Source organism: Zootoca vivipara, chromosome 6 (assembly GCF_965207765.1).
Source record: "Zootoca vivipara chromosome 6, rZooViv2.hap1.1, whole genome shotgun sequence".
NCBI lineage: Eukaryota > Metazoa > Chordata > Lepidosauria > Squamata > Lacertidae > Zootoca > Zootoca vivipara.
In genome coordinates, this window is record NC_142589.1 from 11,248,395 (window position 1) to 11,274,329 (window position 25,935).

At 46.3% G+C, this 25,935-nt stretch overlaps 1 protein-coding gene across 4 annotated transcripts in view; it reads left to right on the forward strand.

The window, feature by feature from the left end:
- The first annotated feature begins 6,522 nt into the window (after positions 1-6,522).
- The window catches only part of RCC2 (regulator of chromosome condensation 2), a 36,644-nt gene continuing 17,231 nt past the window's right edge, over positions 6,523-25,935 (forward strand). The window contains exons 1-4 of one of the 4 annotated variants that reach the window (XM_035119138.3): positions 6,523-6,753; positions 11,571-11,956; positions 17,341-17,434; positions 23,937-24,080. In XM_035119138.3, coding sequence (XP_034975029.1) covers positions 11,609-11,956; positions 17,341-17,434; positions 23,937-24,080 — 586 coding nt within the window. In that variant the 5' untranslated portion in view covers positions 6,523-6,753; positions 11,571-11,608. Of the gene's footprint in view, positions 7,114-11,570; positions 11,957-17,340; positions 17,435-23,936; positions 24,081-25,935 lie in introns of all 4 variants that reach the window. The other 3 variants (XM_035119137.3, XM_035119141.3, XM_035119140.3) reach the window with 3 other exon arrangements.

Consider the following 25,935-nt stretch of genomic DNA (forward strand, 5'->3'; position numbering starts at 1 on the left):
ATTTTACCTGCCTGGATCCTGTCTTTGCCGCTTCCTCCTATGTCGTAGGCAGAGACTGGAGCTCAGGTGAGGCAGAATGCAAACTGAGTCAACTGGGCGGGACTCAGGTCGGGTTCCCAGAAGGACAGCGCAGCTCAGAGGTGGAGCATCTGCTTTGCATGCAGAAGGTCACAGATTGCACGTGGTTTGCTGTGATTCCAGCATTGCTGGGGGCTGGACTTGATGACCTTTGGGGGTCCCTCCTGAATCCGCCATTCTATGATTCTGTGTCCTAGGTAGGACAGGGATAGTCAGCTGCCTGTATCCCTGGAGAGCCGTTGCTGACAATCAGTGTATGCCATACAGAGCTAGGCAGGGCCAACGGTCCGACATGGAATAAGGCAGCTCCTTGTTTATACCAGCCCTTTGTTCAGGAACATGAGGACTAGAATGTTACTTTGCGTTTAGCGGACAGGATGCAGGTCCGCGTTGAAGAAGCTGCTTGGCATGCAGAAGGCCCCGGGTTCAATCCCCAATGGCAGCATCTCCACGTAGGGCTGGGAACGTCCCCTGCCTGAGACCCTAGAGAGCTGCTGCCAGTCAGTGCAGACAATACTAGATTCTCAATCCGAGCATTGGTCCGTCTAGTTCAAGCTTAGCTACACCGGCCATCAGCGGCCCTCCAGGATTTCGGGGTGGGGGGTGGGTGTGGAGAGACTCTCTCCTATTGAACCCAGGACCTTCTGCATGCCAAGCAACTGCTCCAACCCCTAACCCGTTCCCCAAAGTTCTTCCTTGTGTTGCATTTTGTTCTGTGCTTCAGATTACAGCTGCATGGGTTTCCCTGTGGTCTTCGCTCCGGGTCTGTTTCCTTTAATAAACAGAGGAGGAGGAAGTCATTGTTTTCCTTTTAGCCAAAGGTTTCCTCCGGACGTCCTCAATGGGAAGCAATTTTAAGGCCGGCTTGCCGTTCAAGTCCTCAAAGATGGGGAAAGAGGCACCCCATCGTGCCTAGAAAGTTTGTCACTTCTGGCAGCAAAACCTGCCTTGGTTTTCCTCTGAAAGAGACACTCGGGGACAAATCCTTGAGGAGAACTCTAGAATTCCCCACTGGCCCTACTGACCGAGAACAAGAATAACAGAATTGCAAATTTGGATGGGGTCAGCTAGTCCAATCTCCTGCAATGCAGGTATCACAGCTAAATCTTGGGGGGTATGAGATCGTTTTGGGAAAAAATTAGGTATGTTTCTATTTTATTTTTAAAACTGTACTCTTTTCACATTTTGACGTTGGCCACCCTGGGAGGAAGGACAGGGTTCAAATCCCATAAATTCTCAGACCCCCTTTGCCTGTCTTTTGTTTCCCCTGCCCAAGGGGTGCCAACAACTTCCCCTGTGTGTGTGTGTGTGTGTGTGTGTGTGTGTGTATTTGCCAATGACTTTCCCTGCTATCTATCTATCTATCTATCTATCTATCTATCTATCTATCTATCTATCTATCTATCTATCTATCTATCTATCTATCTAATCTATCATCTATCTATACAGTATTTGCCTCCCTCATCAAAACTCACTGTTCTATTACATATCTGAGCTTATGGGAAAGCTCAAGGGTTTGGGCGCCCTCTGGTGGTTTGCAAAAGAAAGACTCCAGAAGAGAGACAGCAAGCATATATCCACACCATAACCAAGGCTTAAAGCACAGCAACTAAAGCACATTTAACTTTCCTTTAAATATATATATACTGTATATATTTATTTGGTTTTTCAAATTAAAATTTTACAGAGATATCGCATACATAAATAATAAAAAACCAAGATTCCAAGGAATCTCCTGGACTTCCATGCACCCCTTTGTCGGTCCTATGACTAATCCTTCCCTCCCACATCTTTTATGATAACTCAAATCGTTTAACTCTTTCCATTATGTCCAGAAGTCAACCTTAAACTACAAGTGATATTCCAATCCTACTGACCCTAACTGTTTACAATGGGAACACATTTAACTCTCCTGCCTAAAGCATCCTGGGGACTGGAGTTTGTTAAGGGTGCTGGGAATTGTAGTTCTGTGGGTGGGAAAACTACGGTTCCCACATTCTTTGGGGGGGAGTAATAGGCTTTAAATGCCTGCTGGATGTCTTTTAAGTATGGTATCGATATGCCCCAGGGTCTCCTCTGAGCAGGGCTTAGATGGGCCCCAAAAAAACCCACTCCCCAATTCAAATCCATGGTAAGTCAATTTGGTTGGTTGTCTCTCAGCTCAATCTACGTGACGATAAGATAGGAGCCATGAAGCTTGCTGAGTGGATTTGGACGGCCTACCTCACAGGGTTGTTGTGACGATCAGCCAGAGACACAGCCTCGATTTTCCGGTGGCAAGGATGATTTTGCAGTATCTTCAAGCCCATCAGTTTATTGCTCTAGCCAAAGGCCATGAGAAACTTGTGCTAGGCAATAGCATTAATAAAGTAATACAGAACATCCATCCATAATATAAAAATCAATAATCTCAAAAGAGAGAGAGAGAGAGAAGAAGAAGAAGACTTGGCCAAGTTCCTGAGCGCATTAAAACACATCTTCTCTGACAGCTTCAATTCTAATATTATGTTGGCTTTTAAAAATCCAATTTGCCAACATTCATGATGGGAGGGACAAGGAGTAGCGTTTTATATAAAGGATGTGTAAATCTATGACCTGGAGCATGGAAAGCAGACTAAGAGTATATCGGTAAAACTTGAAGGAGGGGAAAACAACAGTGACCTTGTCTGCTTTAACAAAATAAATAAATCCTTCCAGTAGCACCTTGGAGACCAACTAAGTTGGTCATAGGTATGAGCTTTCGTGTGCATGCACACTTCTTGCACACGAAAGCTCATACCTATGACAAACTTAGTTGGTCTCTAAGGTGCTACTGGAAGGATTTTTTAATTTTGTTTTGACTGCGTCAGACCAACACGGCTGCCTACCTGTAACTTGTCTGCTATAGATCACCAAGCCAGACTGAATATTTGAGTGGTGCCTTTCTAGAGCAGAATACCAAACATTCAAAAAGGAGAGAGATAGTAGTTATGGGAGACTTCAACTTCCCCAATATCTGTTGGAACTCTGCCAAAAATGTAAGGTCTGACAAATTCCTCCGTTGTCTCGCTGTCAATTTCATTTCCCAGAAGGTGGAAGAAGCAACGAGGGGGATTATCTACCTTGGACCTCTCACTAACAGGGAGGAACTGATCAACAAAATGGGGAAACTTGGAAGGAAGTGATCGCGTTCTCCTGGATTTCAGGATACAGAGTCAAGGGGAAACAGTAAACTCCAAAAACTTAAAATCACTATTTTTTTTGGGGGGGGGAGGTTCCCCCACAATTTTTTCCTAAAACAAATTTACTTTTTGAAATCTGGCGAGCCTATCCAAGACTAAGCCTACAGGTAGCCAGAGACCCTTTGCGGTTGCTCCAAATTGGGCATTAAAATCCCCGCCCCAAATAAAGCATAAATGCTACGGGGAATTTATGACTGATCTGATAATATTAATTGGAAAGCTTGCTTTAGGTTTGTAGTAAAAAATAAAAAATGGAGCGTGTGAGTGTTTTTTCCCCCAGACATCCATTGCATTTGGAGAGCTCTCTCTCAGGCAGGGAATCTCAGCAGAGTCGCCCAACCTGAAATAGGTGTGGCATCAAAGTTAAGATTCTCCCACGCTGCCTGGGATTTTCCTAGGAAAGGAAAGCACATCCTCTTGACAGATTTGCGCTTCTGCCAATCTAAGCCAGGAGTGGGCAGAAGGCTGATGCCCAATTTCTGGTGGATCATCTTAGCCTCTTGGTCAGGTGTCCCCAAACTAAGGCCCGGTGGCCGGATGCGGCCCAATCGCCTTCTAAATCCGGCCCGCGGACAGTCCGCGGACAGTCCGGGAATCAACATGTTTTTACATGAGTAGAATGTGTGCTTTTATTTAAAATGCATCTCTGAGTTATTTGTGGGGCATAGGAATTCGTTCATATATTTTTTTTTCAAAATATAGTCCGGCCCCCCACAAGGTCTGAGGGATAGTGGACCGGCCCCCTGCTGAAAAAGTTTGCTGACCCCTGCTCTTGGTGGTAGAACCCCAACTTCTAGGGCTGGCGGGGCTGTAGGTCAGGTCAGCGGTAGAATGGCTGCTCTGCAAGCAGAAGGTCACAGGAGCATGAGAGGAGCCTGCAGAAGGAACAGGCCAGGGGCCCATCAAGTCCAACATCCTGCCCTCACACTGGCCAGCCAGATGCCTCAATGGGAAACCAGCAATCAGGATTCGAACACAAGACCAACTCTCCTTTCCTGGGGTTTCCAGCAACTGGTATTCAGAAGCATTGCTGGCTACAACTAGGGAAGCAGAGCATAGCCAATGTGGCTTTCACCCTTTCCTTCAAGAATTTGTCTACTCCTCTTCTCAAACCATCTAGTAGGTTGGTGGCCATCACTGCCTCCTGCAGCAGGGAGTTCCATAGTTTAACAATGTGCTTTCTTTTTTTTTTAAGCTGTACTTTCCTTTTAGCTGTCCTGAATCTTCCACTAGGTCTCAGGTCCCCACCCCCTAATTTAAAGGGACCAGAGAAGTACCTAAAGAGAAACATCCTTCTCTGCCTGGACAGTTGCTGCCAGACAGAGCGGACAACCTTTGGGCTATGAGGACGGAGCTGGAGAAAATGAGTGTCCACTTGGTAGATCAGGAAAGGTACTTTGTACGTTACTAAGCTTTGTAAATTCAATATACTAGCGGGGAAGGGGGAGAAAGTGAAGACGGACTCACTCCAATCAAAGCACTTGTTTCGAATTAAATTCGGTTTGTTCAGGTTTATCTGAAAATGAACAAAGCAGAAATCTGACCTCCTGTTACAAACTGTGCTTTGTACTCCAGACACACTGACGACGAGAAGACTTTTACAACCAAACAAGCCCAGACAACTGACATGAGCAACCTACTAATTATTTTTAACGCAGCTGGAGAATCGGAGGGGTTTACGAGAGAGTCCCATTTGGGGGGGAAGCGGAGACAATGCTTCCGTCTCGACTCCTGAGGTGCCTGCTTGTCTTTGCATCATCCATTCTGCTACCACTGGTTTTCGATTCAACTGCCCCTGGACAACCAGATATCTCTTGAGTGTAGCAGGGGCAGCTGGGCATTGGCTGTCTTGCTGTGACATCACAGAACACTCAACGTCCCAGGCGTCCCCATTGAAAAGGCCTCCACTGGAATGACAGCAAACAGTGCAACTTCTGCGATGGAAGAGGGCAATCCAATTGGATGGAAGGAATAGTAGAATAGTTGGAGGGAGACCCAAGAGCCATCTAGTCTGACCCCCTGCAATGCAGGAATCTGAGCTTAAAATTGCTAAAAAACGAACTCCAGGAAGCGTTGCATTTTATTGCACATCTGATTCCAGAAGGTGGTTCTCAACAACTCCTGGATGTTTCCCCCCCAAAAAAGGTCCCACAGATATTTATATTTTGTCCTCCACGTTATTCAACACCCACATCAGAGGTTACTTCATAGAATCGTAGTTGGAAGGGCCCCCGAGGATCATCTAGTCCAACCCCCTGGACTGCAGTAAAATGCAGCTGTCCCATACAGGAATCGAACCTGCAACCTTGGCATTATCAGCACCAGGCTCTAACCGACAGAGCTACCCCAGCTCCAGCTCCTTGATCATTTTGTTGGCCCTTTCTCTGCACTCTGCCATGCCAATTGGAAGGCCGGCAGTTCGAATCCCCGCAACAGAGTGAGCTCCTGTTGCTCTGTCCCAGCTCTTGCCAATCTAGCAGTTCGAAAGTAGATAGTAGATAAATAGGTGCAAGTAGATAAATAGGTACCGCTCCGGCGGGAAGGTAAACGGCGTTTCCGTGTGCTCTGGTTTCCGCACCGTGTCCCGTTGCACCAAAAGCAGCTGACTCCTGCTGGCCACATGACCCGGAAAGCTGTCTGTGGACAAACGCCGGCTCCCGCGGCCTGAAAGCAAGATGAGCGCCACAACCCCATAGTCACCTTTACCTTTTTTTTTAAAAAAAACTCCGCAATATCCTTTTCTTTGAGGTACTCAGAAGTTTATTCATGCTTATCCTGCCCCCGTCTCTCTCCGCAGCCAAGAATCGTGCTTGCCGATTAGCCCTGTGCCATCCGAAAGCTGGCTGTCGCCTTCAGGATTCCCAAACCAGAAAGCACTCGATTATTTGCCATCAGTTCTATATAATTCGCTATTTGAACTATTGGTATTGATGATTGTATTATAGATGGGTATTGTTATAAGGAGGCTATTGTTGGATTGTAATGGAACACTAATAAAAATTATTACCAGAAAGCACTTTCTTTTGTTCCAAAACAAAACAAAACCCCCAAGTCCTTCTTTTGAAGTCATCCAGCCCTTAAGGCGGTGCTGTGCTGATAAAGCGAGCCTCTTCTGGCTGAGCTTCCCCCCTCCTCCTCTCCGCTTCTCTCCTCCTCGTCTTCTTCCTTTCCTGCTAATACATGTGTTTCTTGTTTTCTACTGTAGCATATGCAGTGCGGGCTCATATTTATATTTTAAGTGGATCTGGTGGGTGGGCTCTAAGGAGCAGCCTCTCCCCCCTCCTCCACAGGAAGTAGTCCAAAACATTAAAAAAAGAGAGAGAGATTTTCCCCCCTTCTCTTTTTACTTCTTTCTTTTCAAAACCATCCTAATAATTAAAAGCAATCATTTTGCAAGGCGACTGCACCTCCCAGCTTGAAATCTGATCCTGACTGCTGTTGCAAAGAAAGTTGTGTGAGTGTGTGTGTTTGGGGTTTTCTCTCTCTCTCTTTTTTTTTTTTGCAAGATGCGCGGAGGGGGAGAGTAAGGAGGGGGGTGATTTTTTTTTCCTTTAAAAAAAAAGGGGGAAGGAAGGCGGATCCACGTGGTTTAATCGGAGACAGACAGAGATCCCATTGTTCGCAATCAATATATATAAAAAAAGAGGCAGCCGGGGCTTTGGAGTGGGGGGGCCCAAGAATTAGATGCGGGAAGATTCGGAACCTGCGTTCAGACGTACATCTTGCAATAGGAGGATTGCAACCAGTCGGTATTTCTGATTGAAAGCGGGAGGGGAAAAAAAAGACGACGACTTTGCGACCCAAGAAAGCTAAAGTTTGTTCTGTGTTTTCTTTTTTCTTTTTTCCATCTCCTGGTTTTGCAAACTAGCACATTTTTTTTAAAAAAAGGTGGAGTGTTGGGGGGGGGGAGAGAAGCGGGTGCTGCTTGAAGATTTGGGGACAGGAGTGCTTTTTTGAGGGGATGGGGAGAAATTTATTTCTTTTTTTAAAACCTTTTTCCAGCAAAGGCCCAATCAAAAACAAAATAAAAAAGGACTGGAAATCGGGACGGTTGAGCTTTATTTATTTTTTGCACCGTGAATTGGGTGTTTTATTACCGGGTTTTGGGGAGGCGGGGGGACACACACGCGGATTTAGTTGCACCGGGGGGGGGCAATAATAGATTATTACTATTTTAACAGGAAGGAGTTAAGAATCAGGTAGGATTATAAATATTCTCTTGTTTATTCAAAAAGTCTTTCTCTTTTTTTGCACTTGAGGGGGTTGGCCCCCGCCACCCAAAACAGTGGGTGTGTAGTTTTCTTAAGGAGTTTCTAATTTTAAATCTGATTTTAATTTTAATTTTTTAAATGAACTGTTAAAATACTCCGGGGAGAGGAACAAGTTCTCCCAACACTTTTACTTTTTAAGAATCCATCCGGTTTTGTGTTGCAATGGTTTCGTTAAAGACTTTTGTGCGTTTGCACGAGGTGGGGGCTTTCTCCCGCACGTTTTGGCATGGAAAACCTCCCTCCTTCCAAATTTAAGATTTTAAATTGCTGTGCGTTGATGGGGAAGGGGCTTCCTCCCCCCCCCTCCTGCGCTTTGTTCTGTTTTCAATACATTTGGGAGGGGGGGGGCGAACAGCTGCGTGGTGTTTTTTGGGTTGTGTTTTTTTAAAAAAGCAATTGAAAAGTTGTGTATTTATTCCAGATATTTGTTTCTTGGGGTGGTGGGCAGCAATCGGGGTGCGGAGGACACCCCCTCCAATTTCTCATTGCATTATCTCCAATTTCTCATTGCATTATCTCCAATTTCTCATTGCATTATCCGTTTAACGAAATCTGGTGTGTTGGTGCAGGTCAATTTAATAGTTAATTTCCAAAATTGCTGGGCGAGTCTCTCCCCGCTTCTAAGTGTAGCAAACACTGAGACGGTGAGAAATAAGTTTTTTTCTTGTATGTGTGTTTTTTTGCTGCGGGAGGGGGGAATTCCCTGGTTTAAAACCGGGGGGGGGGGAGGCTAAATTGGAGGAAGGGAGTCATCTATTCAAAGGGGTAACTTTAGGGGATATTTAGGGTCTTATTTCCCTTCCATTGAATGGGGGTTGGGGGGGGTCAAAAAACCCTCAGTTTTAAAGTATGGGGCTTGACTCAACCTCTCTTGATTTTATAGGGGGAGCAAATATATATGAAAGTTTGGAGTTTAGCCTAATTTGGTGAAGAAATTAATAGATTTTTTTTTAGGCAACTGGGGAAGGGGCCTGGGCTCCCTCATATTTTATGGGGTGCCAGGTTATTTGGGGGACTCTCAGCCCTATATTTGACCTACAATGGGGAGTTGCTGTGTTTTCCTGTGAGGTGTCCTCCCCCACAAAAAAACCAACCCTTTCCCTTTTAAATTTTGGAGAAGCATGGGCCATTTGTAAGGGAGGGACTGTGAGTTTGTTAACACCCAACCCCCCTTTTTTATATATATATATAAAATGGCATGTTCTGTATCCCCTAACCTTTTTTGGTGGGGTGGAAAGGGGAAGGAGGACTTTGGAAATGGTGTGTGTGTGTGTGTGTGTGTGTGTGTCAGTGGGTGCTCCCTTGCAGCCCTAAAACTATAGGGCCCCCCAAAATGGGAGAGGTTGGTTTCATGCTAGGGGGCTGGTTGTGTTGGAATGGGTTGCCCCACTTTTTGCTGAGTGCTTTACGGAGCAAACCTCTGGAACGCGGCAAAAAAAATGATTTGAGTTTTATTTGGGGTCGGTGTCTAAGGCCTAGTTTGTGAATTTCCCCTATTCACACACCAAACTCTGGTTTTGTGACTTGCAAGGGTGCCTATGTGAAAGGGAATCAATTCCCTGCCCCACATATTGCATTATTGGGGGGGGGGAAGCAGGCTGTCTAGCTTCCCCCTCCCCATACTTTTTTTAAAAAAGTAAATTATTGGGGTTTCCCCACCACCACCCACTGTTAGGATGGTTTTAGCCCTTGACATTATTTCCCACCTCCCCGATATTTATGGGTGTTCTTACCCCGAAATCTTTTTTGGGGTTCTCGCTTTTTCACTGCAGGGTAGAGATATTTTATAGAGGGTCTCCTTCTATTTGGCTGGCCAAATTTGTTTCATTTTCTAAAGGCCATGTGGGGCTTAATGTTTGGGGACGGGTTGAGCTATTAGCCAGCCGTTCCCCCCCCTCCCCCCAAAAAACCTGTCTTTATTTTGTGGGGTTATCACTCCCTCTTTCATATATGGGAGTTTATATTTCCCCACCACACAAACACAAAAGTTTGCCTTCATGGCCCCAGGGGCTGTTGTGGGGCTACTGCCCTTGCCCCCCCCCCCAGTTTTTTTGTGGGGTGAGAGTTTGAGGGGTGCACCTTGTAATGGGTTTGTGGGGTGGGTTCCCCCCCCAAGGGTCCCTAGTGGGAAGCCAACTTGGTGGGAATTTCTCCCCATAAACCCCACTTATAATTGAATGGAGGGGTTTCCTCCAAATTGGGAGGACTGGGGATTTAAATTGTCCACCTCAATGTGGGTTTTTTTGGGGGGGAAAGATAATGTCCCCTCTTTCAAGGCTGGCATGGGAGGGGGTTTACTCTACTTCACCCCACTTCTCTGAAGAATTGGGATAAGGAAGTTCATGTACTTAAAATTTGACAGCCTTTGGAGGGGTGAAAATGCCCCTTTATCCATAAAGTTGGGGGTGTTTTATGAAAGGGAAAAATAAAATAAAAAACCAACTGTTCTGGTTTTTGTTTTAAACACCCACACCCCAATTTTAGAGGGCGATCTACTAACACACCCCCCCCCCAATAATTTGAACTGATTAAATTTTTGGGTCCCCTATGCAAAACCCTTCGTTGTGTGTTTTGGAGTGGGGGTTAAGCATTTGAATGGGCGGTGGGTGTCCATCCCTCCATTTCATAAGAAATGATACTTTCCTTTGTTGCGTATTTTAAGAGAGTTCTGCCATCTTCTTTAAAAAATATGCAGGAAAAAGAGGTGGGCAAGGTAATAGGGTGTTTTTTTTAGTTAAAGACTTTGAGGGATTTCCCCACCCCCAAAACCATCAAGTGGAATATAAATTCCGTGAAATGAAATAAATTTCACTTTTGTGGTGCTTAAATAGTGTTGGGACTAGGCCCTAGGAGAGACCCAGGGTTCAAATTCAGCCACGAAGCGGACTTGGGCCACGGCTGCTCAATCTCGAGCCTGACCTACCTCACAGGGTTGTTGTGAAGATGATCTCGTGTTTGCTTCCAACTTCACAAATCTGTGAAATGGGGAGTAGGACTTATGTGTGCCTCCTTGAGTTCCCTAAAAGAAAAAAGGCAATAAATAAATAGCATCCATGAAATTGTGTATTTGGAGAAGAGGAAGAGAGCTAGGAGCCCCTGCCTCAGTTCCGCCCCCCTCTGGTGTTCTGTTTACATTTATTAATTTCACAAAATTTATACACCCCATGATGGTAAGGGGGGGGGGAACCCTCAAAAAATAAAACAATGCAATTTTAGGAAAAATGGTGAAAAGCATCTATTTATAACATTTTTAGAGTCTTCTTCCAAGACTCGAGGCAGCTTACAACAAATGAAAACACGGCAAATAAAAATACAAAATGCTGGGAAACATTTAAAAGACGATGGTGAAAAAAGTAATTAAGTGATTAAATAAGTTTCGAGGGATGTAATAATGGAATACTGAATGGTTTAGTTTATGTAAAATATGATATGCAAAATGAACCATGGAAAGAGAAGAAAGGAAGTCATTGATATTTTAAGGAGTATTCTAAATTGTAAAACAGAAAATTTAATGAAATTTGTATTATTATTTTTTAAAGTAATGAAACGGTGTAATTGAAAACGAATCTACCCCCTGTTTCTCATATTTTAAGACATACCCATAAAATAAGCCATAGCAGGATTTTTAAGCATTCAAGGAATATAAGCCATACCCCGAAAATAAGACATAGTGATAGGCGCAGCAGCAATGCCGGCCGCGGCAGGAGGAGGAGGAAAAAAAATAAGACATCCCTTGAAAATAAGCCATAGTCTGTTTTTTTGAGGAAAAAATAAATATAAGACATGTCTTATAATATGAGAAACACGGTATTAAAGTACAGATAATAAATCAGTGATGAACTCAAAAGGGTTCAGGACACACATCAGTTATGCCGTGGTGGCCTAGTGGTTAGAGTGTAGGACTAGGAAAAGACCAATGAGAAAATGAAATGAATTCTGCAGCAACACCGCTTTCCTCTCTCTACCCCCCCCAATTGATTCCTTTCCCCCCCTTTTGCAGGCAGGACGATCCGGGGCGGTTGAAGGCGGGCGGCCAGGATGCCCAGGCGGAAAGCGACGGCAGCTTCCTCGGCCACCTGGGACGGTGCCGGCAACGGGACTGGAGGCACGCGCAAGCGGTCCGCCCTGCCTCGCGGGGGCCCCCCTCCGGGGAAGAAGAAGGCCCGGGACGGAGGGGGCAGCGGTAGCAGCAACGGGGGTGGCGGCAGTAGCGGGGACGAGCAGGACGGGCTGGCGCTGCCGCCTTTCCCCGTGGCGGCTGGAGGGGGCAAGAAGTCAGGCCGGGCAGGAGGAGGACGGGGCGCTGGGGAGCAGCCCGCCCAAAACCAGGAGTCTCCGCACGCCGCCGTGGTGGTCAGCGAGCCGGAGCACAGCAAGGAGCGCATTGTAAGGAGAAAAGCGGTCAAAATATTATTTTTTGTGGGGTTTATGTGCTGATCGCTAGCGGTCTAAGTGGCTGGAGAGCGTGGGTGGGAAAGAGGGAGGTGCTGCGATGGGGGACCCTCCTGATTGGGGGGTTTCCTTGTGTTAGGGGGAAGGGATAGGGAGTTGGGGACCCTCTGATTTGGGGGGTGAGGGGTAACTTATTTAGAGGTAGGCAGAGCACTGATACTTTGAAGGGGGTTATACCTTCTTTTGGGAGGCAGGTGGCGCTGTGGTGTAAACCACTGAGCCTAGGACTTGCCGTTCGGAAGGTTGGCGGTTCGAATCCCCGCGACGGGTGAGCTCCCGTTGCTCGGTCCCAGCTCCTGCCAACCTAGCAGTTCAAAAGCATGTCAAAGTGCAAGTAGATAAATAGGTACCGCTCCGGCAGGAAGGTAAACGGCGTTTCCGTGCGCTGCTCTGGTTTCGCCAGAAGCGGCTCAGTCATGCTGGCCATATGACCTGGAAAAAACTGTCTGTGGACAAACGTCGGCTCCCTCGGCCGGTAAAGCGAGATGAGCGCCGCAACCCCAGAGTCATTCGTGACTGGACTTAACTGTCTTTTACCTTTACCTTTTTATACCTTATTTTAGGGAGGAGAGATTAGGAGTAGGGGACCCCCTATATTAAGGGGAGAGGGTAGATTATGTAGAGAAGGGAATATTGGCAGAGGGGGTCCCATTCACTGAGAAGGAAGGAGTATATTGTGAGTGGAGGGTCCGAGTCTACTTGGAAAGCTGTTCATGTTGGCTTGGGGTGAGGACAGGGACTTCCCTTTTGGGGGCTGGAAATTATAGGGCAGCCTTCAGGTGCTTGGACCCCAAATGTATGGAGGGCAACAGGTTGAAGGCAGATATGGGGGTGCCTCCATCTTTTGGGGATGGAGGGCGGAGAGGATGGGAGCCTTCGCTATCCTGTCACCATCTCCCTCTTCCCTTGCGTTGCAGAAAAGGGAAGTGGGTGGGTGGTAGATACTTGTGCAGAAATGACAGGCAAAGGCTGTAGCTAGCTCAGGAATAAGAGGATTGTAAGCCAGTGCCAGCCCTACTCTGAGTAGACCCATTGAAATTAATTGACGTGGCTAACTTAGGTTCAGGCAACTGGGACTGTCCCCTTACCTGAGGCTTTGGGTCTGAAAAGGCCCCATTCCATTTAAATTGGCCCTACATTCAGAACAATGAGGACCAGAATCTTGCTTGATTTTTTTTTAGGGGAAGGGCCGTGGTGTAGTGCTTTGCAAGCTGAAAACCCCAGATTCGGCCCCTGCTATCACCCAGGTATGGGTGGAAAGGCTCCCTGGCTGAAATGCTGCAGAGCTGCTGCCAGTCAGTGTCGACAATACTGCTAGGGAGCAGGCCAGTCCTCTGAATCGGTATAAGGCAGGTTCTTAAATTCCTGTGTCTTTGTGGGAAGAGGCATAGCTCAGTGTGAGAGCCCCCGTTTTGCGTGCAGAAGGGCGCAGGTCCAGTCCCCAACAGCACCTCCAGCTAGGAACAGACACCCCTTTCCTAAAACCCTAGAGAACCACTGCCAGCCAGTGTTGACAACACTGGGCCAGATGGGCAAATGGTTCAAATCGGTACAAGCCTCCTTTTTGTATTCCTCTGGCAATGATCTCGAGCTTTTCAATTTCAGCCCCTTGCACTTTCCATCAGATATAGGCTGCGTGCCCATTGGAGCAGCAAACTAGCAAACTTCCTCCTGCCCCCCCAGCCCCCCCAATACACACAACACACTTGGAGAACTGGAGGTGGCGGTGGCGCTAGTTGGCATCCGTTGCTGTTTGCAAACCCCAAAGGCATAGCGTGCAGCGATTCAAGATGTTAGGACTGGCATGCCAGTGTTATAGGGCCACTTTGGGGGGGGGGGAGGTTTTCCTCCCCGCTTGGCTCTGGGAAGCCACTTGAGGATGCTGATGCTTGCCCTCCGCCCGCTAGGAGGGGCTGGAGGCTTGCCTGTCGGACTGCGTGAGGGCCCACCCACCCCCTTTCTCCGGCAACGTAAGGGAAATCCTTCCCCCCCCCCATCCTCCTCTGCCTTTTGTCTGCCTCCAGGCCTGCCAAGGCAAGACCGCAGTGGAGGGAGAATGGGGAGGGGGGAGGGACAAAAACCAGTGGGCTGTTTCCTGCTTGTTAAAACAGCCGGGCTAATTTAAAAGGGGGAAAAAAGTTGCCGCTTTTTGGCTGCTGGAGCACCAAACTTGCTTCCACATTGCCAGCTGCTAGAACCCCCGGTAAAGGGCAGATCATTGCTCTTGCAGCTGGATCCTGTTTGTGGATTTCCCATTATGGGCAGCTATGAGGACTATAAAGAAGCTGGACCATAAAGAAGGCTGATTGCCGAAGAATTGATGCTTTTGAATTATGGTGCTGGAGGAGACTTGAGAGTCCCATGGACTGCAAGAAGATCAAACCTATCCATTCTTAAGGAAATCAGCCCTGAGTGCTCACTGGAAGGGCAGATCGTGAAGCTGAGGCTCCAATACTTTGGCCACCTCATGAGAAGAGAAGAATCCTTGGAAAAGACCCTGATGTTGGGAAAGATGGAGGGCACAAGGAGAAGGGGACGACAGAGGACGAGATGGTTGGACAGTGTTCTCGAAGCTACGAACATGAGTTTGACCAAACTGCGGGAGGCAGTGGAAGACAGGAGTGCCTGGCGTGCTATGGTCCATGGGGTCACGAAGAGTCGGACACGACTAAACAACAACAACAATGAGGACTAAGGTGTTTGCCCGGCCTGATCCATCTCCAGCAGGATTCTTACGATGTTCTTCTGCAGTGTGACGCAGGATGCCTCTGATGGCCGGTTGCTGGCAACTGCTGATGGGCAGAGTTTTGGGTCTTCCTTGAGGGTTAACTTTTGAGTAGCCCCAAAGGACAGGATGCTAGACTTAAGAGAGGCCCCCTCTGGCCTGGTCCAGTCATAGGAACCTTGTTGCTTCTGTTCAGTGCAGGCATCCCCAAACTGCGGCCCTCCAGATGTTTTGGCCTACAACTCCCATGATCCCTAGCTAACAGGACCAGTGGTCAGGGATGATGGGAATTGTAGTCCAAAACATCTGGAGGGCCGAAGTTTGGGGATGCCTGGTTTCTCGATTGCCGGAGGCAGCAATGGCCGCCAACTGATGGCTTTACAAGCGGATTGGGCAAATTCACAAAGGGCCTTGAGACCATCCGTGGCTTCTTACTACGATGGCTATGCTCTGCACTCTGCACTCAGAGGCAGCAATGCTTCTGAATAACAGTTGCTGAAAACCACAGGACAGGGAGGGCTCTTGTTCTTCATGCAGTACACAGTCCAACTATGGAACTCACTGCTGGGTCGGAGGAGCACCGGAAATAGCTTGTGCTCAGGGGACTCCTACACATGCGCAAACGCTATTTCCGGTGCTCCGCCGGTGCACTTCCTCTGGAAGTGAATTCCAGCGGGTTGGGCTGGATGACCCTTTGGGGGGGGGGCTATTCCAACTCTGCCATTCTTTGCTGAGCATTTGACCTAGCCTGTAGCTTCAGTCAGATCTGATCAGTGTTTAGAACTCCGATATATAATCTAGGCGCCAAATGGCTCCTTAAACAAGGGTTAAGGGTAAAGGTAAAGGGCCCCCTGACCATCAGGTCCAGTCATGTCCGACTCTGGGGTTGCGGCGCTCATCTCGCTCTATAGGCCGAGGGAGCCGGCGTTTGTCCGCAGACAGCTTCCGGGTCATGTGGCCAGCATGACAAAGCTGCTTCTGGCGAACCAGAGCAGCGCACGGAAACGCCGTTTACCTTCCCGCCGGAGCAGTCCCTATTTATCTACTTGCACTTTGATGTGCTTTCGAACTGCTAGGTGGGCAGGAGCTGGGACTGAGCAACGGGAGCTCACCCCGTTGCAAGGATTTGAACCACCGACCTTCTGATCAGCAAGCCCTAGACTCTGTGGTTTAACCCACAGCGCCACCTGAGTCCAAAACTGTCTATTTGCCATTTGGGAGGGCCAGTTGTATTTTTTCTACTTTTTTTTAATGCTTTATTGGTTTTCAAAACAAAACAACACAAATCAACAGGGGAAAAAAATCAATCCAAAATTGATACAGTGGTACCTTGGTTTACAAACTTAACCCATTCTGGAAGTCCGTTCTTAAACCAAGGTGGGCTTTCTCATAGCAGTGGGGGACTCAATTTACAAATAGAACACACTCAACAGGATGCGGAACATGTTCTTAAACCAAGGGAAAGTTCACAAACCAAAACACCTACTTCCGGGTTTGCAGCGTTCTTAATCCAAGTTGTTCATAAACTAAGCTGTTCTTAAACCAAGGTACTTGTTATAGGTAACAAAATTATTAATATCCACATGACTTCCAGTCCCCCCCCCTCATTGTGGTTCCTAAGTTATATTTATTAACTACACACTTAACTTTATCTCTCCTAAGTTGTTTCGGTTATGTTAATTTTATAAAATTTCTCTTATTTCATGCAGAAAGTCAATCCAGGCCTCCCAGAGAATTTATATTTTTACAATGTTCTTTTAGATAAACTCTGCATATGTCCCACTCTATTAAATATTTGGTCAGTGTCATACTGATCTTACTGATAGTCTCGCTAATTCTGCGTATTCTTGCATTGTGTTCTGCCAATCTAATTTGGATGGAATGGACCTTTCCATCCCTTTGCGATTAGAATTCTAGCTGCTGCTATTGCGTACATAAATTTTTTCCTATATTTCTTTGGAATTTCATTGCTGATTTTGCCTAGCCGGAAGGCTTCAGGCTTCTTCGGAAAAGAACATTTCAACATTTTTAAAAAGTTTGTTATATATTGTTTCCCAAAGCTCCCTGGTTTTTTTGGGGGGAAGTTCCACCACATGTGGCTCATAGTGCCTTCCGCCTCCCTGCATCTCCAACAAATGTTTGACCTAGATTTCTACATTTTGGCCAGGGTCCTTTACCTTTACCTTTTACAGTTGTTAGGTACCATCTGTAGAGCATTTTCATGAAATTCTCTTTGAAATCATAGCATGCGGTGAATTTCAGACCCTCCCTCCATAACCTCTCCCATGATTCCATTTGGATGTTATAACCGAAATCCCTGGGGCCAGTTGTATTTTTCAATACTGTACAACTTTTTGGTTCCTGAAATTCGTTCAGATTTCACCGACAGGATGTGTTGTTAATGTGTGAAAACGGGCAAGATCCAAGGATCCCCAGGCATGCACCTCCAGATGGTGGATACATCAAGCACCATCTTGGGACCTGGGGATCTTTACAAGTGGCCAATAGCCAGGTGCAAAACACCCCTGACGAATTTCAGGTGCTGAATCTGATTCTTTTTCTTTTTCTCTCCCACCTTCTCTACCCCTCATAGAAGCTTGAAGGATCCAAGTTCAAAGGGCAGCTTCTGATATTTGGAGCCACCAACTGGGACTTGATTGGCCGTAAGGAAGTGCCTAAGCAGCAAGGTAGGTTTTCCAGATTATTTTTAAGGTGGAAAGTTTGCCCTGTGCAATGTTGCTCTCAAGTTCGTTTTGTTTTATTTTTGAAAATAAATTTTGTTTGGTTTTACAAGGGTACAGTTATAACAATACCAATAAATATCAACGTTTAGAGCTTCCTCTGAATCTCTAGGCTTCCCTCTATCTTCGTCAATCTCGGCCCTCCAGATGTTTTGAGACTACAATTCCCATCATCCCTGACCACTGGTCCTGCTAGCTAGGGATCATGGGAGTTGTAGACCAAAAACACCTGCAGGGCCGAGATTGAAGAAGCCTGCTCTATCCCCTCCTATTGTCAACGTTTTCAACTGCATATTATTTCATAGTGGTACCTCTGGTTATGAACTTAATTCGTTCCGGAGGTCCGTTCTTAACATGAGGCACGTTTTTGCTAATGGCACATGGCGCGCGACTTCCGCTCGCATCCAGGGGCAAAGTTTGCAACCGGGAGCATCTACTTCCGGGTCAGCGGAGCTCGTAACCCGAAGCGTTCATAGGGAGGATGGTAGATAACACTAGGTTCCACTGTATTTTCAATCTGTCCATAGTACTTGTTACATTACAAGTGTTATTACAATTCTGCTAATGTTTTCACCTGCTTACAGTGGTCTCCTAAATAAGCACGCCTTCTCCATTCCGGGGAATTGGGGTACAATTCACACCAGCCCCTTAGGCCTCCATTCAGCTTCGTTGTGGGCCTCAGGCTGTTCAAGCGTGAGGCCCGCAACTTGAAGGCCAAGGGTGCCCCTGAGCATGTGCAGATCTCAGCTTGTCCCACTGCCTGTTAACCACGGCCCACTCCTTACAATCTAGGGCAGCCTCCTGAAAACTGGCGCCCTCCAGATGATTTGAACTACGGGCAGGCGCACAGCCCCTGGGAACTGTAGTTTCCTCTTCACAGAGTTGTCATTCCCAGCACCTTCCATGCGCTGCAGTTCCCAGGAAGTCGTATGTGCATTGGATAGGCTTTAAATGTGGAGTGTGGGTCCGCCCTACGACTCCCAGCATCAGCTGAGATCTCTGCAAGGGGTTGGACCACATTCCCCTTGGGATTTCTTCCAACGCTGCAATTCTATCCCTGACTACTGGCTATTCCACACACACACACCCCCGGGAGGGGGCGGGTAGGAATTGTAGTTTTGTCTGCAGAGCCCCAGACTGGACAAGGCTGATCTAAGCACATTTTATAAGCATTGTTGTCGCAGCATGTACAGTGGTACCTCGGTTTAAGTACACAGTTGGTTCCAGAAGTCCGTACTTAACCTGAAGCGAACTTCCCCATTGAAAGTAATGGAAAGTGGATTAATCCATTCCAGACAGTCCGCGGAGCACTTAAACTGAAGCGTACTTAACCTGAAGTGAACTTCCCCATTGAAAGTAATGGAAAGTGGATTAATCCGTTCCAGACGGTCCGCGGAGTACTTAAACTGAAGCGTACTTAACCTGAAGCGAACTTTCCCTCTGAAAGTAATGGAAAGTAGATTAATCCGTTCCAGACTGGTCCGCAGAGTACTTAAACAGAAAGTACTCAAGCCGAAGCGTGCTTAAACCGGGGTATGACTGTATTTTCAGGGCTAGACTGCTCCTGAAATTATTTTCTCGCGGTGCCTCTGTTCCTTAATGGTTGTGTTTTAGCGTGCCGGGGGGAGGGGGGGTGTTTCTCTCCCCTATTATTTATCTCTTTTTTTATGGTGCTTTTTTTCCTTTCCATTTCTCTAACCATCAGCTGCTCTTCCGTCAAGGCTCTTAGGCCTCATGACAATAGGAAAAACTGAGCTTCGATTTTAGGTTGGGTTTTCTTCTTTTTTTGAGATGAAAAATATTTAATCATCCGGCACGGTCATAACTTGACTATTGCTCTGTCCTTCTTGGCTAAGGGGAGTTGTGTGAGCACCAGAAAGATTTATTATTATTGTTGTCGTTGTTATTGTTATTATTACCAACCAGTGGACCAGCTTACCTACGAGATTGCTGTACCCCGTATGTGCCCACTTTAATCTGTGGAACTGGCCCTGTCAATAGTTACCACATAATCCCCTCTCTGCATTTGTAACAAATCAAGTTTTTAGTGTGGCAGCGCTGCCCTTCGGAACTCCTCGCCCATTGAACCCAAGCAGGCGCCTTCACTGCTGAAACCCTTTTTGTTTAGACGAGCCTGCCCAGACCTGTAGAACGGCGATGTTTGTTTTAATCTAGTTTTCTAGTTTGTTGCTGATTTTATCCTTTTAAAGAGGAGCTTGCCTCTGAATGCCCTTGCTGGAAATCACATTGTGGGGGTGGGGATAGCTGATTTTGCCCTTCGGTCCTGCTTCCCATTGGGGTATCCTGTTGGCCACTGGGAAAAGAGGACCGTGGGGCTGGATGGGCTTCCATAGATCTGTTCCAGCAGAAGGCCTCTACTGATGTCTAAACCACTGAGCCTCTTGGGCTTGCTGATCGGAAGGTCGGCGGTTCAAATCCCTGTGACAGAGTGAACTCCCATTGCCCTGTCCCAGCTCCTGCCAACCTAGCAGTTCGAAAGCACCCCAGTGCAAGAAGATAAATAGGCACCGCTCCGGCAGGAAGGTAAACGGTGTTTCCGTGCGCTCTGGCTTCCATCACGGTGTTTTGCTGTGCCAGAAGCAGTTTAGTCATGCTGGCCACATGACCCCGAAAGCTGTCTGTGCACAAACGCCGGCTCCCTCGGACAGAAAACGAGATGAGCGCCGCAACCCCATAGTTGCCTTTGATTGGACGTAACCATCCAGGGGGTCCTTTAACTTTTACCTTTTTACGATAGGTCTGTTCCTATCGTATGCCTCTACTGCTGTTGCTAGGTTTAAAGGTAAAGGTAAAGGCACCCCTGACTATTAGGTCCAGTCGTGACTGACTCCGGGGTTGCGGCGCTCATCTCGCTCTATTAGCCGAGGGAGCCAGCGTAGAGCTTCCAGGTCATGTGGCCAGCATGACTAAGCTGCTTCTGGCGAACCAGAGCAGCACACGGAAACGCCGTTTACCTTCCCGCTGTAGCAGTACCTATTTATCTACTTGCACTTTGACGTGCTTTCGAACCGCTAGGTTGGCAGGAGCAGGGACCGAGCAACGGGAGCTCACCCTGTCACGGGGATTCGAACTGCTGACCTTCTGATCGGCAAGCCCTAGGCTCTGTGGTTTAACCCACAGCGCCACCCGCGTCCCTGTTGCTAGGTTTAAGCCATGCTAAATAGATGGGACTCTCCCATATCCAGGGGTAGTCTACCTCCAAATTCTGCTCCCTGGATTCTCAAGCAGGGAGAGCATTGCTGTTGCTCTCAGGTCCTGCTTGCAGGCTTCCCATAATAAGCATCTAGATTTGCTACTGTTAGAACAGGATGCTGTCCGACGGGGGAATTGGCTCACTGGCTCATTAAGGCACGCATTTTAAGCTGCTGGTCTGTATCAAAATGCAGATTGGGGTGGGTGGGGGGGTGGTGGACAGCGTTGCTACCCTGCAGATTTTTCTTATCACTGGAGCGGACATCTGCCTCCCAGCTCAGACTGTGGTCTCTTTGTTTGGCGTCTGGCTTAAAAGACATCTGAGCTCAGGCTGTGATCTCCAGGAAGACAAAAGGTGGGGGGGGGGGGAGAGAGAGAGAGAGAGAGAAAGGCAGGCATGCAGAAGGGAGATGGGGGTGCAAAATGTAGACAGGGCATGTTGCGATTGCAGAAGGGCCCGAGGGTCTACCCCTGGCAATTTCCTGTTATACAAAGAAGTGCAGGAAACAGAGGTGAAAAACAGACAGGCCAACAGACAGACCTGGGAAGGATGCTACCAGCTGCAGCAAATGATGAATGAATTAATGATCAATTAGTCCAGTCCGGTGGGAGGCAGCGCTTTCCCCCCTGACTTGGAGGGCAGGTGTAAATGCATGGCATTTGGGGCCCAGCGGAGAAAATTATGGCTTTGCAGCTGGAGGGTGTGTTTAGCCATGGTAGAAATGGAGCAGCCCTCCCTGTAAAGAATGGTGGCAACATTTGGGACTTTTTAGTTTAGTGCAAAAGGGGGGCAGCATCAGCTAGACCCGTCTTTTATTTTTTGTGTCTGTTGAGTTTCTTTTCTTTGAGTTTTTCAGTTAATATAGAGAGCCGGTGTGATGCAGTTGGTTGGAGTGTCAATACTAGGGCCAATATTGGGAAAGGCCAGGGTTAAAATCTCCCCCACCCGGCTAAAAAGTAAACTGGGTGAATTATGGGCCCGGTCCCTGCCTCTCAGCCTAACCTACTACATGGAGTTGTTGTGTGGATTCACACAACCTGCTGCCTGGTTGTGAATAACAAATAATAATAAACAAAAGTTTGCAAAAAGAATAAAACGATGAGATGATCGGGGAGGAAAAAAGCCCAGTTAAAAACAACTGTTTAAAACAGGGGTCAGCAAACTTTTTCAGCAGGGGGCTGGTCCGTTGTCCCTCAGACCATCTGGGGGGCCGGACTGTATATTGAAAAAAAATAATGAACAAATTCCTATGCCCCACAAATAACCCAGCGATGCATCCTTAATAATAAAGTGCAAGTGTCTCTGGGTCCAATCCCTGTGTCTGTGGGATTGCGCTACTGCGCATGTGCCCCATGGACAGCCGTTGGGACTTGTAGCGCAGAGACTTCAGACGGCCGGGCGGAACTGTTGAAGCGGCGGGTGTGCGCGGGCATGTGGCGGGATGCGCTCTGCGCATGTCCCTGAGGTTGCTAGAGCAACAGGTCTGTTCTAGCACCCGTTAATTTAACGGGCTTCATGATACTAGTTTTAAATAAAAGCACACATTCTACTCATGTAAAAACACGCTGATTCTCGGACCATCTGTGGGCCAGATTTAGAAGGCCTTAGTTTGCCTACCCATGGTTTAAACCAAGGATCCCCAAACTTCGGCCCTCTAGATAATTTTGGACTACAATTCCCATCTTCCCCGAAAAACTGGTCCTGTTAGTCCCATGTCCTGTGATAATGGGAGTTGTAGGCCAAAACATCTGGAGGGCCGCAGTTTGGGGATGCCTGGTTTAAAACATTCAGTGGAAATAGTTAAAATCAGCAATAAGCTAGAAATCCAGATTAAAATGCATGTCAGCATTCTATGTGTCTGGATACGGGCATGCTCGAAACAAAAATGTTCTTTAGTGGGTGCCGGAAACAACATTGAAGGTGCTCTTCTGATGTCAATAGGCAGGGAGTTCCAAAGTGCCACACAAAAAGATGGATTCCTTCCAAATGTGGAATGGGTGTCTTGTAGTAAGTTTTAAGCTTACTGGAAATGATATATAATGAAATGAAAAGGGTGTTTAAAATGACCTTCACTTTAAAAAACCCGAAGCTTTTCTTTTGGGAATTATAGGGACAGAACCACCTAAACTGTATAGAAACTTATTCATGTATGTGACTACAGCGGCAAGGATGTTACTTTCCCAAAATGGAAAGAAGCAGAAGTCTCAGCAAAGGAAGAATGGATACAAAAATTTATGGAATATGGCCAGGGGTCAGCAAACTTTTTCAGCAGGGGGCCGGTCCGCTGTCCCTCAGACCTTGGGGGGGGGGCGGACTATGTTTGGAGGAAATAATGAACGAATTCCTATGCCCCACAAATAACCCTGAGATGCATTTTAAATAAAAGCACACTGTTTCCCGGATTCTGGGCCTTAGTTTACCTACCCATGGAATATGCAGAAATGGCAAAACTTACCGGAAGAATAAGAAATCAAGATAACAAACTGTTTATAAAAGAATGGAAATGGTTTATTGAATACTTACAGATAAATTGTAAGTAGATAAGAGCATTGGCAGGCTTATTGTAATAACCTGCAGTTTTATAAGAGTATATATTTACAGGAGACGAATAAATGAGCTAATTAAGTTAAATTGGACATGCAGACGATACTAAAATCTAAGGAACTTCAGAAAGAGGGGGAAGGAAGTCAAGTTTTGAAATGTTAAAAAATGATTGTAAAATCAGTGAAATGTATAAACTTGAAAAGCATAAATAGCATTTCAAAAGACAAATGTGGAATGGGTGCTAGGTGGAATTTGTAGACAGTTTCATTTTCACAGTTCAAAGAGGTCAAGTGGGCTTTTATGGGGCAAGGCGATCTCATAGGTTAACTGGTCCTCCAAGTAGTTAAGGTTTTCATATCCCAAGAGTTGTGCAGGTCTCTGAGCCAGGAATGGTATACTGTATCCATGCAAAATCCCTCCCGTTTTTCGTAATCGATTTGATTGGTTTTGCTGCGTTCGTTAGTAGCTTTGAGTCATTTTTACGATTAAGGTGACATCATCATAATAGCAGGTAACAACTGTTCGTTATTATTATTAGTCATTATTGTGGGTTGCCTGCTGGAAAATATGTGCTGTTGGAAATCTGCTTTTTGCACAGGGGGGGGGGGGGCTGCTCTCAACAGGACTGCCTTGGCCCACCACCTTGTTTTATTAAAATTATTTTTAAGCCATTACCACCTTCCCTTGCAGCCGCCTACAGGAACCTGGGCCAGAACTTATGGGGGCCCCACAGGTATGGCTCCCTCTCGGGGGTCCAAGTCCGGACGGTGGTCTCGGGGCCTTGCGCCGCTCACAGCCTGCTCATCACCACCGAGGGGAAGCTTTGGAGCTGGGGTGAGTGACTTGAATCTCCCGCAGGGAGCAGGGTGGATAAAAATCCATGATTTTTTAAAATAAAAAATAAAAAAAATGGTTTTTTTTTTAATTTAAATTGGATTTTTAAAATAAAATGCTTTTGGAGGGGGAAAAAATCTTTCTAAAGATAGTTTTCTATTTAAGTTACATTATAGCCCAAAGGCTATTCATCAGGAAATAAGGATTTGTTTTAAGTTTTTCATGTGTGCTGAAACTCAGTCTAAGGGTCATATATACAGTATATCATTTAACCACATCAGTTAACAAACATGGATACATATGCTATGTTATTGTTTCAGTTTTGTTTAAATTGTTACTAAGGAAATGATTATTTTTCTCCTACCAATAAAGTACAGCAGAAAAGGTGTCCAAATAAAAACAATAATGTCATAATTACCTGTCCTTGTATTTCTAATAGTATAATAATAATAATAATAATAATAATAATAATAATAATAATAATAAAATTTTATTTATACCCTGCCCTCCCCAGTCAAAACCGGGCTCAGGGCGGCTCACACCAATAAAATTACAATAAACATAAAAAGCAATTGATTAAAATACAGATTAAAATACAGTATTAAAATTTAAAATTTAAGTTTAAAATGCAGCCTGATTTTAAGTAGTCCATAAATCCAAGCCATGAGGGAGGAAAACACAGGGGTCAGACTAAGTCCAACCCAAAGGCCAGGCGGAACAGCTCTGTCTTGAAGGCCCTGCGGAAAGATGACAAATCCCGCAGGGCCCTGGTCTCCTGTGAAAGAGCGTTCCACCAAGTTGGGGCCAATACTGAAAAGGCCCTGGCCCTAATAGAGGCCAATCTAGCCACCTTATGGCTCGGGATCTCCAGAATATTGTTGTTTGTGGACCTTAAGGTCCTCCACGGGGCATACCAGGAGAGGTATGTAATCAGTAATTTTTCGATATAACTGTAAAAACTACTCTGAAAATTTATTACTCCAAAAATGAAATCTTTGTCTGGTTATAAATATTAAGATTATACCATCAAGAATGAGTCTTTCTGTAAAAAAAATAAAGATTTAAATCAAGTCTTACTGACTAGTGATTTAAATTGTGATTTAAATCAAATCCACCCCGGCAAGGAGTAGTTTGCATTTGGTAGTTTGCACTTAAAATAGGCAGCGCTAGACTCAGTGCTGCAGTGGTTTGAAAAATGCATGTTCGTAAATCTCCCGACTCTTCTGCATTCATATATGTCCTTTGGAGCTAAAACCGGTTGGAGGAAACCCTGCTTGTTGCAAGGGAAGGTTGCTCAGTGGTTAGAGTGGCTGCTTGGCATGCTGAAGGACTCGGGTGCAGACCCCAGCAGCATCACCAGGTAGCGCTGGGAAAGACCTCCCCCCCACCCAATCTGAAATCCTGGAGGGATGCTGCTGCTGCCAGTCAGTGTAGACAATACTAACCCTAGATGAGGCTTTATTCTTTGCATGCAGAAGGTGCCATGTGACTGCATCTTCTGGGGAAGGAATGAGGAAAAACAGATAGTAAACAAAACAAGCAAACACCATACAATAGATTATAAAGAATAATACCTGCCTTTTTTGTACTTTTTTGTACGGATGTTATTATGTTCATTTATTGCATATTTTTTGCAAGATCAATAAAAATGTTTTGGGAAACAACCCCCCCCCCAAAAAAAACCCAGTGGCATCTCCAGGGCTAGAATCTTTATTTTTCGTGGGACCCAGTAGCTCTACAGCACAACTCCTGCTTTGCATGCTGAGAGTTCAAGGTTCAAATCCCAGCATCTCCAGGGAAGAGTCGGAAAGAGCCCCTTCCAAAATCCTGGAGAGCTGCTGCCAGTCAGTGTGGG